The following is an 11,572-nucleotide window of genomic DNA, read 5'->3' as shown; positions in this document are numbered from 1 at the left end:
CACAATAATTCGTTGGTGTTATTAACATAGGACTAGAATTAAATTAAAGAATATAAAAGAATGGATTTCTCCTTTAAATAAAATAATTGTTGTCCTATGATCCAGGCTGTTTAAATCAAGTGAAGTAATGATATTTCAGAATTTACAGTTAAAAATTCACTGAATGCCCTCTTTAGCAAACAAGACCGCCCTGTACCCCACAGCCACTTGCTCTTTGGACCCGTGTTTACGACACTTAATTGTTACTTCTGGTAGTAGCCATCTGACAAACACCTACAAAACAAACAACCCAAAACACAGACAAACAAACGAACAAGTCCCAACGAAATAACAGAGTTGACGCATCGTGTGTGGCAGTTTCTTTGTATCTATGATATCTTGGCAATTTCCCAATTCAAACACAAATAAACATAATTATTAGCAGAGTTTACTGGTCTCTATTCTTATCTCTGCTCGTAATGGAAATGAAACAAAAAACCTTTAACTGATACACTTTCAATAATAAAGGGTCCCCCCCCAAAAAAAAAAATAACACGAACGAACCATCAAAACGCCCTTTTTTTACATACAAATAAATACATCAATATTTACCCGATTTGAACGATTTTTTCGTTGTTGAAGCGAATGAACTATTCTCTTCAAAATATGTATCTATTTTTGCGATGGATGTTTATTAAGCTGTGAAAAGAGGGCGCTTTGATGGTCTTTCGGTGTTTTTTTAGGGGGACACCATGTAGTAACTGTTTGCAAATGAGTTTGATTATAAAATAATGCGCACTGAAAAATCACAACCTGACTCACTCTGTGGCTGATTATGACATAACAGATGACACTAATTTACATAAAATAATTTCAGTAAATTTCAGAAAAAAGGCCAATGAGCGACTAGATGCAATGAAGTCTCTCCCACATTATTAGCCCTCCTGCTTCATAGGACGATATCTCCATCATTTGCTGCGGCTTTCTCCACTGCTCAAAAATAGGAGGAGGAAGCAACAGAAAAACAAAATGACCGGGAGGTAGCACACTGATATGAGTATAGAGGATTATGTATGACATGTACGTCGGTATAAGGGCAAAACCTAATATTGATGTACATCACCCAGACGCAAATTCCATCTTATCAATAGTTTAATTGCGGTGCACTGAAAAATTGCCAGGGTACATTTTACCCAAGAAAGGGTGAAAACTGGAACTACCCTAAATTGGGTTGTTCTAAAACGATTTGTTTGGGTTAGAATTTCTGTTAAATTCAACCAACAGTTGTAGTCGTACAAGATCAAATTAAATTTAGTCTTGCAATTGTATGACCACAAGTTTAGGTTGAATTTAACAGAAATTTTTACCCAAAAAATTGGGTATAGAACAACCCTATTTTGGGTAGTTGCAGTTTTCACCCTTTCTTGGGTAAAATTAACCCAGGCATTTGTGTACCCGCTGCTACATGTACATCAGATTCGATCAGCCAACTGATCCCGTTAGCTCGGTGGTCGAGTGGTAAGGCATTTGCACTATAAAGCAGGAGGTCATGGGCTCGAGTCTCACCAGAGTGATTTTTTCCAACTTTCACTCCGGAGGTAACACAATGAGTATAGTGTATATACGTCGGTGAAGGGCAAAATCTAACATTGATTTTATCCCCGGACGCAAATTCCGTCTTATGAATAGAAAATAAAGAAAGCAGCTAGCAATTAAACTACATATATATAAGATTTGTCTCTTTGGTAACTTTCCTCTTTCGAAGTGACGCAGAAAAGTCTTGCACATATTGTTTCAAATTATCAATAAGCAAAACTCACAAAAAACAAACTTCAAAATAAAAAGCTTAAAACAAATTTTTATGGTTTTGATTTGTGACGAGAAACAAAACTGGGGAATCAGAGAGGATATTGTTTTACAGACTCACCAATTGCCAAATGGTTTAGATTAACTGTTGGCTTTAGAATTAGTTCCGCCAGCATCTGGACAAGTGGCGTAGCCTCGGGGGGGGGGGGGGCGTGGGGGGCGACCGCCCCCCCCTATGACCCCTTGTCGCCCCCCCCCCACCCCAGTCCCCCCCCCAGTCGCCACCCCCCCCCCCCACTGAGATTTTGAGTTTCCAAAAAAATATCATTGATCTAAATCTAAATAGTCGCGAATGATCCACATGATAAGGGGGGGGGGGGGGGACAGGGGGACTGGTCCCCCCCCCCCACTTTTTGAAGGGTGGGGGACCGGGACACAATATCAAATGTCCCCCCCCCCCAGATTTTTGAACTCGTGTCTCATATACAGGGCCCTATTATGTACTACAATGTATCTTTTGCTTAGAAAATATTGGTTAAAGTGGTCAGAAATTGCCTCAGATAGCACCACAGAGCATTTAGAATCCAAAATTTTGGGGGCCCTTAAGCGGGCCCCGAACCCCACGCCTATAGCTGAGAATTCTGGTAGCTGATTCAATGACTTCAACCTCGAAAACAATGTTCAAAAAAAATTTCTTATGCCTATAGCTGAGAAAACCTCGAAAATTATGTTTAAATTATTTTCTTTTGTGCTAAGATAATTATTGGTTGATTCAATGACTCCAACCTCGAAAACGATGTTCAAACAATTATCTTTTGCTAAGAAAATATTAGTTAAAGCATGGAGGAAAGTGGTAAGAAATTGCTTCAGATCACACCACAGAACATCTAGAATCCATTTTTTTCGGGGTCCTTAAGCGGGCCCCGAACCCCCACGCCGTAAGGGCTTCGCGCTTCGCGCTCGCATCAGTTCTGATCAAGGTATGTCCTTCCCCTACTTTTGAGAAGCGATTGACGCCCCTACATGACGCCCCCAATGAAATGTTCCAGTCCCACAGCGCCCCCCCCCCCCCCCCCCCACTGAAAATTCCTGGCTACGCCACTGATCTGGACTATTCTATGATTCCCCGCGTTTCTCTGGACCCACTCAGTCAGCATGGTTCTGATTTGTGCCTCCTGATCTCGCTGGTTATTCTTTTTAATTATCTTGATTTTGGTGGGAAGACGACGGCAGATCCAGGGGGCCATGCGCCCCCTCCCCCCCCCCCCAAAAAAAAGAACTATTTTTTGTTGTTTTTACAACGCCGCAAAAAAAGGCAGCCATTGCGTACATCACTCACAAAACTCAACAAGTGCAATACATTTGCACCCCCTTCCGGGGCAGAAATGTTTGGACCTTTTTTGCGTCCTGGATCCGGCCTTGGCGAAGAAAGTTTAATTCTGCTACTAAAGCCTCCCATACGTCGCCGATTCGCTGCGACAGAGTCAAGATTTTTTTTCGAGTTGAGAACCCGCATAACGCCAAATTCCGCGTTGATTAAACAGGATCTGAATCTTTTGTGGCCGATTCAAATTTTCTGGGAAGGGGGGGGCATTCTTTTCCTCTTTCTTTAGCTTTCTACTATAGTTTTAGATACCCATTAAAGGAAATAAAAGGAAGGAAAGTGGATGAGCCAAAAACAGCAGTATCTTTATAAAAAACAACAACAATTGTCTACCATCGTCAATAGTTTAATTCTAAACAATAAGGTTCGATAGTCCGAATGGGCAATACGGTTCGTCAGTCTGACACTTGGGACCATCGGACCTTTCTGTTGATTCGGACTATCGGACCTTATTGCTGATTCGGACTATCGGACCTTTTAGTCTTTTCGGACTATCGAACCTTGTTGTCAATTTGGAATAATGAACCTTCGGCCTATTGAACCTGATTCTAAATTCGGACTACCACACCTTCGGACGAATGAACCTTCGGACTAATGAACCTTCGGATTAATGAACCTTCGGACTATTGCATCAAATGTTCGGATAAACGAGCCTTATTTCATTTTTGGACTATCGGGCGGCCCCCGCTCTTATTATCAGGGTTCGACTGTACATCACTGGTAGGGCCTGACCGACCGGGTTGCACGTTTAAAGTGTGGAGGGATAGGGCTGGACCTCATTTGAGCTTAGGGGTGTTCTTTTTCTTTCGCCCTGCTGTTTTTAGTGTCGAAAATCCATCGAAGGAATGAAGGGAAAGGGGATAAGCCAAAACTAAAGTGACGCTCTAAAAACAGTCGTCTTCACTCTCATATTTATTCATATTTATTCATATTTATTTCCACTTAATCATTTTGAAGGGAAACGGTTTAAACAATAATTTAGATAACAGGATAAGATTAAGCGGTGGGCATCTCCAAAAAGCAAGCTTGTCAAGTGGAGAAGTCCATTATGTGTAGAAAAATATATATATATTAAATACATTTGTATCTTTAACTTAACTACACAATGAAGTTTAAGTTACACAAACACACATATACAAGGGACCAACACAAACAGGACAAGACAAAACAAATCAAGTACAATCAGAACCTACATGGGAAATTTTTAGAAGAATATGTTCACAGCAAATAATAAGTAAAATTAAAATTAAGCATTAAGCATCTCAACAGATTGTTTCCAGATCCGAGTGTTAATCTTCGTTTGAAAGTTTGTTTCTTGAAAGGTTAAGAATGTACAAATTCAAGCAACTGAAACCTGCGTATTGTATTGGTTTTTCCCTGTACTTCACAATACCGCTGAAAAAAAAACTTTACACCTTCATGTAAATATTGACTTCGTACGTATCTACTCCTCAACATGCATTAGGTCAAAATAAGTATTAGTCTCCAATCATTTCTTTCTGGCAGACCATTTCGTTAAAAGGCCACTCCATATGGGATTACTGCATGACTATACAAATGACTATATATACACACATGTACAAATGCAATGTATTACAAATACAATACAGCGCAATACGAAAAAAGCATATGCGATTACTGCATGATTGTAAAGCAACTATTATAAATATTGTACAACTATTACAAAGATTCATGTACAGTTTGAAACAACATCGATAACAGACTTTCCTAATATTGACCTGTACAAAACAACCAATTGATATAAAGAATTACTTCTAATCTAAATAATAGATAACATTCACAGTCCGATCATATCGCATTGTACAAATAATAAAATCCCCTTTTCATTTTTTTTCATCGGGAAAGTTTCCTGCATGTCAACACAAAATTACTAATGCTACCTTTAAAAAAAACACGTCAAGGGCACTTCGACGTTAAGCAAATTAATTTAAGGTAAATATTTCAGCATTCATGACGTGATCAATGATTAATCTTCCCATTCATTCTTGAGGTAACAATTCAACTTTCTACTAGTGGCAGCGCTACGGGGGGCGAACTTTCTTTTCCCAAACTATATTCACATACACGGTTGTTTAGCGCCCTTTACGATACTTTAAAGATACGTATGCAGGTATATAATTATATTTTCCCTAGGATTTGGCGTGTAGTACGATATAGCTGATTCGATACAGTCGTGATTTTGCACCGCAGAGTCGTGGGTTAAGGTTCGAGTCACCGTTTTGTACCCGAATTTGTTTCTTTTAATCTGAGTATTCGAATTATTTTTTTCTAAGGGAAATAAAGTTCGAATTTCATTACGTTCAAATTCATTTCTTGGTTTCCGATTTTATATTTTCTTCTCATGTTTTCAGAGAAATAAAGACCAACGCCTTAGCGTACACCCACATCATGTAGATGTCTTTTGGGAAAAAGACATGGGAGGTGGTTGCCTATCGTTGAACTCCCCTCCCTGTCCGCCAGGAAAATTTAAAAAAAAAACGATAAAAGACCATAAAGGTAATAGAAAAGGTAAATTGAAAAGAGTAGACTAATATTCAATATATTGAACACTTATTGTATATTAAAGACTGGAAACCCTCGATAATGGCCCTAAAACGCAGTCATAAGTACACAATTCGTATATGAATGGATTTTTAACAGCACCCTTAAGCGTCAAATAATGTCCAGCCCGCCCATTTTGCATTTCTGGTGTTTTTTTAAGTTGGCGCCCAAATTATTCATTTACCCCTTTCTTGCCCCACACCCCCCCCCCCCCCCCCAAAAAAAAAGGGGAAAAAAGGTTTTACACATAAACACTTGCATCGCTGCCGCTGGTTCCACAAGAGCACTCGATCTGGGTCACAAGGTGGCAACTTAAGAACCAAAGTTACACTCCATATAATTGGGATTCGACTAAGCAATCGATGGAAGTAGTTTTCGCAGGTTCGGCTGTATCTTCGGCTTTCTTCTTCCCATTTCTGCATACCTGCATTAATAATTAACAAACGTTATTGCACAAGGAGATACTGCATGCTTAAAAAAAGCTGATCATGAGGCTAATCATATTAAGCTTATTGCAAAACATGATTGACAGTGACTGAGTCTACGGGTTAAAACATTCATCAAGAAAATATCGTACAATCCGGAAGAATGTTTCCATTCTGCATGTATTTTATTTAATTTAAACTGAATATACATTAACGGAGTTTGTATAATAACGAGAAGCAACTTTACTTACAACAGTGCAGACCACAGATGAGACTATAAGTGCGAGTGCACCCAAAGGCACTATCAAAATTCCTTCACTCGTGATCGGAGTTATGGGTTTCTCATCGTCAGCCGAAAAAAACCTTGGTCCTACAAACAGACCAAAGGCACTTATAACATAAACAATATCTGACTTGATTTAGCTGAGTTGTATTGTTCTATTACCCAACAGACCCATTGCATCTGACGTCACATCTGAGGGCGGGGCTTTGTTCCTCTTCGATGGGCGATACGTGTTAGTAAACACTCTGCACTTGTATTGTGAATTATACAACACCAACTGCTTTCACTGAGGGCCCCCTGTGCAAGGGGTCTATACATTATGTTAACATTACACTCGTTGCCTTATATTAACACTTTCACAATTTACACTATTCACATTTCTCTGTTCACTGTATTGAGCTCTTTTAAACTTCATTCTGCATTCGTCCATCTCATATCTGCTTTCCGTCTTTTCCCAAATTGACAGTTGATCCCCTTCAAAATGGCTTCTACATGACACTGCTACCTACCTGGGTTGTCGGACTGAACCCCACCATAAGCCACTGTAGTGTGATGAGCTTTGGTAAGGCGTACTATCATACGTGCTCCTAAATTGCCTACAGCAACACCCATTGCCTCACACACGTAGACTTCCTCATCGTCAAATGCTGCCACTTGGACTGATGCTGAAGTTGAATAGGTGTGGTTCCTCAAAGACGAACCTTATTAGTAGATTTGAAATCAATAGGTAGATTTTGAAAGAAAGTACCATTTCTAGTGTAAGAGGCAAGCACATTTTCGTTCGAAAATGAAGCAGTTGCGGTCTTTGAATGGCCTAGGCAAGGATTTACCGAGGCTTTTGTGTGTATTCGATCAAAGGATCTCCAGTGGCGGTTCTACGGAGGGGCTAGGGTAGCTTTAGCTCCCCCCCCCCATTTGTTTTTTGTCTTGCCCCTCCAAAAAAAAATTCCATAATAAAAAAAAATGCACTAGCCAAAATTTAAGAATGTGACATACATGCGAACGGTCTCCCTCTGAAAAAAATAGTCGTGAGAAGGGTGCATTTGTACACTTTTAGTTAATATACATGTAGTGTGCCTGATTGTGGGATTATATCAGTGCTCCCAATTGAAAATATGGCACAAGCCCCCCCCCCCCCCCCATTGATTTTCAGAGGCCTAAAAGTGTCCGGAGAAAATAACCGGTTTACAGTTCAGCACGGCTCCCTGACATTTTTTTTGGATCCTTCCTGCTCAGTAGCCCCCACCCCCCCCCCCCTCAAATATTGGCTCTAGAACCGCGCCTGAGGAGCTCATTATAAAGATCTTAAACAATTTGATGAAATTCCAACCTATGCCAACAACTTACAACAAGCATGGTATACGGCCAAACAATCAGGAAAAAAATGTAGCGGAACATGACTTGTAGAGAAAACAGCATTGAATATCTTGAGGTAGTACGAACGCTTAAAGTGACCATTCGTGTTCCCGCAATCATATTTCCATGATTACTTTTAGCTTTCGTATAGTTGAGTATCATCTTGTTCCTTTCTAGGACTATAATTATTAGGGGATCAGTCAACATCAAACAGCAATACACGACAACATGTTAGGAATTAATAAGAATGCTGCTTACCCATGTAGGCTGGTAGAACTACAGGCCTGACTGTTACTGTTGCCTTAAGTTCCGTTAACCCGCCCCAAAACCACCTCAATTGCACGGCAGGTTTGACCTGCTCCATGACGCAGGTCAGGTTATGTACTGTGCTGTCGTGTCGTACTCTCGCCTCGCACGTGTCTGCATCGTATTGTTGATTGCAGCCGATGACGGTAGGATATGGACGACTTGGGGAAACTGTTGGTAAAGGCAAGGGACACCATGTGAAAGAAAATGTTATTTGCCGATTCAAGGAATAACAATATATAATTTTGAAGCAAAAAAGGTTATATAAGAAACTACCCTGCTGCCAAGAATTCAGCTTAGTTGATAAACTCTTCGCGAAAACACAAAAAATGCACCTTCATTTTTCTAGATGCAATCATGCAAAGCAACGTTTCCGTTGAAAGTCCTCCCAAAAATATTTATTGACCTGCACCCTCTTGTGGTATGATCCCAGTTTGTCTTTGGGGAAATAATCCTAATTCACGAATAATGTCATCGATCGCAAACCAAAACCCTGGCTGGGCTTATGGCTTTTGACTAGCCCCCCCCCCCCCCGAATAAGGATATTGACTAAATGGGGAACTGCCAACATAGGGCTGGATAGCTCAGTTGGTGGAGCACGGGAATGGCAATCTGGAGGTTGCAGGTTCAAACCGCGCAGCAGTCAATTTCTTTGATCAATCTTATAATAAACTAAATACGGTCAGTTGGGAGTGGTATTTGAAAAAAAAATCGGGTTGTTTTTCAGGATGAGTTGGTCCCAACCCTCGCGGCAAAATGATGATAACTTATCTGCAAGGGCGGATCCAGGGGGGGGGCCAAAGGGGGCCATGCCCCCCCCCCCCCCAAACGAAACCAATTTTTTTTTTTTTATGTGACATCGCAATAAAGGCAGGCAATGAGTACACCACCATCTTTTCCTCAAAAAAACATTGGTTAAAGTGGTCAGAAATTGCCTCAGATCGCACCACAGAGCATCTAGAATCCAAAATTTTCTCGGGGCCCTTAAGCGGGCCCCGAACCCCACGCCGAAATTTTTTTGACCCCCTTTGGGTCAAAAATATTGTGTTCTGGATCCGCCCTTGCTTATCTGTTCTTGATAATGCCAGACTAGGCGTAATGATTTCATAGGATGCTTGATCCTATTACATGTATCTACTTACACTGGTAAGAAGTATATTCCATAATAATTATTTGACAAAAGAGAGTGTTATGTAAATCAAAATGTAATTCAGAGACTGAGGTTAAGTTCGAGTCGAAACTTGTCCGAGACTCAAGACAGGACAAAGTACAGGAACCAGACGTCATTATAACTGATATCGACCTGGGCACTGAAATTTCCTAACACTGAAAATACATTCGCAACTTTACCAGCCAACATGCCATATGATGTATCATTGCTTGTGATCTTTGCAATAGCACATTATACATTTATGCTAAGCACCATGAACATTGTGAAATGTACCGAGCAAAATGTCAGTAATTTCTGGCAAATATAGCTTTTATAAGGTGACTGTAAATCAATTAAACATTTCTGTTTAAATGTTTGTATATTTTAAAGAATTTTTTAAATTCTGCACAGTAAAATTGAAGCCAAATAAATGGTTTGATGCAAAATCAATGGACTCACCTTTATCACTAACTTCAACCTGTCCCTCTTCTATCATTTTCAAATGCGGTTTGACCTGAAAGTAGTAGGTTCCCTCATTGGAGGCGGTGACGCTCTCAATGATGAGACTGAACTCACTGTCGATATCATAGACGCCCTCTGGGATCCCGTTTTGGGGAGCCACTTTTCCAAAGAAGTAATAGATGAGGATGGATGCGTCGCTTGCTGAGCCAAAGAACCAGTACATGGCGTCGACGTTTCCTGGCGAGATTTGGCGAGATTTGATGAGAGGACAGGGCACGATCCCTCGTTGTCCTCGTTCCAAGAACACGGTTCCACCAATGTTCAATTGGACAAATCCGCCTGAAGCAAAACAAGAAATGATATCAGATTTTATTATTCATCGCCTAAGAAATAGATTACTTTGCAAGAAAGAGCCAAGCATTTTAATTTTTGGCTAAAGGCAAATGCAATTTGACACAATATAAAAGTGATTAACTTTTGAATGAGTCATTGAACAAAACAATCCCGGCTCTGGGCGGTTGTTTGTACAGAAAATAAAAGCCCTTTTGTAGATGGTTGAAGACGTCCAAAATCGGATTTAAGTATGTGGGTTGTTTTAAAAGAAAAAAAAATAGTTTGAAAATTCGTCGGCATAAAACCCATGTCTTAAAGAACACGGAGTATTTAAGCATCGTTAACCCCATTGGAATTTCCCGTTCAACCGTCTAACGGTTTCGGACTTGAACAAGTCAATTTACCTGTAATTTGGTAAAAAACAAAAAAAACCAATATGATTACATAATTTTAATTTATAATCCATGCATCCAAATCACATCGTAAGTCTGCAAAAATATATAAATGTGTGACCGCTTACAGCATAATAGAAATGCTATCCATCGCATTCCGACTCGCCTACCCATTTTGCCGTCTCTGTAATAGAAGAAAGCATGCAAATATCATTTACAAATTAATTTTGTTCGTCTTTTTTTCCAGAAATATTTTTATTGTTGCCTTAATGTTCATCTTTCTCAGAAGCTTATAGTACGGCAGATTGGTAATGGGATTGTTCATTTGATGATACAATTTGACACCCAGTAAGAGTTTGTCATGAGAAAGATATTTGGCTATCGCAGATGTGTCCTTTGAAAAAATATAGGTAGAAAAACATAGGTAGAAAAACAAACAATCGCAACCATTTAAAAATTGATGTTATTCTTTACCGATATTTTTCAAAGCTAAACAGTTTTTCTAGGGCATGTTTTTACTGTAGGCCTTAACGGAGAGCTGGATAGTGTTTAATCAAAATTTCGAGAACAATTTCCTGATTGCCTTAAAGCATAGTATCATCGACCCTGATCATTTCGCTAGATCAGACTTTGGCGCCATTCCACATGGGGCCAATTTTACACTTAATCAAAATGTTGAGAACAAGAACGAAACCAGTTTCATTTGATAGCTTGGAACTTGTAGATTATAGAAATGTAACTTAAGAATGATTTTAGATCAGACAGTACTAATTGACTTAAGAACGGCCCGAAAAGCGCGGAGGGTGGGTGTGGCCGGCACCCCCTCTTTTTCCTTTTCGCTGATACCGTTGCAACGCAACGGTAGAGGAGAAAATGAAACCAGTATGTATTGATGCCTTAACACTATGGAATATAAAATTTTAACTTAAGAGTGGTTTTAGGTCAGACTAATTACCTTAAGAACGACGGGAAAAGCGCAGAGGGGCGGGGCCTCAACCCCCCACCTTGTACATTTTGGCTCCTATCATCGCAAGGCATTTGTTAAATCCTGCCAAGTTTCTTTCACAGTTGTTCTGATGTCTTGCGGTTATTTTGACACCAAGTTTATGAAAATAAGTCATAACTTCGTCACGA

General features: G+C 39.9%; 1 protein-coding gene across 1 annotated transcript; it reads right to left on the bottom strand.

Moving 5' to 3' along the window:
* Positions 1-928: 928 nt before the first annotated feature.
* Positions 929-10,612, bottom strand: LOC119736757. The gene is made up of 5 exons (XM_038210767.1): positions 10,609-10,612; positions 9,711-10,052; positions 8,054-8,272; positions 6,949-7,140; positions 929-969 (listed from the first exon to the last, which is right to left on the bottom strand). Exons 1-5 carry the CDS (start codon positions 10,610-10,612, stop codon positions 929-931), a joined length of 798 nt encoding a protein of 265 aa, XP_038066695.1.
* Positions 10,613-11,572: the final 960 nt, after the last annotated feature.

This window comes from Patiria miniata, unplaced genomic scaffold (assembly GCF_015706575.1).
Source record: "Patiria miniata isolate m_02_andy unplaced genomic scaffold, ASM1570657v1 HiC_scaffold_3, whole genome shotgun sequence".
Classification (NCBI taxonomy): domain Eukaryota; kingdom Metazoa; phylum Echinodermata; class Asteroidea; order Valvatida; family Asterinidae; genus Patiria; species Patiria miniata.
Note: the sequence above shows the minus strand (reverse complement) of the source record. Positions and strands in the feature narration are given on the sequence as shown.

Excerpts from the sequence above, each read along its gene's own strand:
- LOC119736757 (XM_038210767.1), bottom strand. Across the intron at positions 8,273-9,710 it reads GGTTGAAGTTAGTGATAAAG|TTTCCCCAAGTCGTCCATAT; the intron begins GTGAGTCCATTG and ends CTTTACCAACAG. Across the intron at positions 970-6,948 it reads GGTTCAGTCCGACAACCCAG|TGGAGAAAGCCGCAGCAAAT; the intron begins GTAGGTAGCAGT and ends ATTTTTGAGCAG.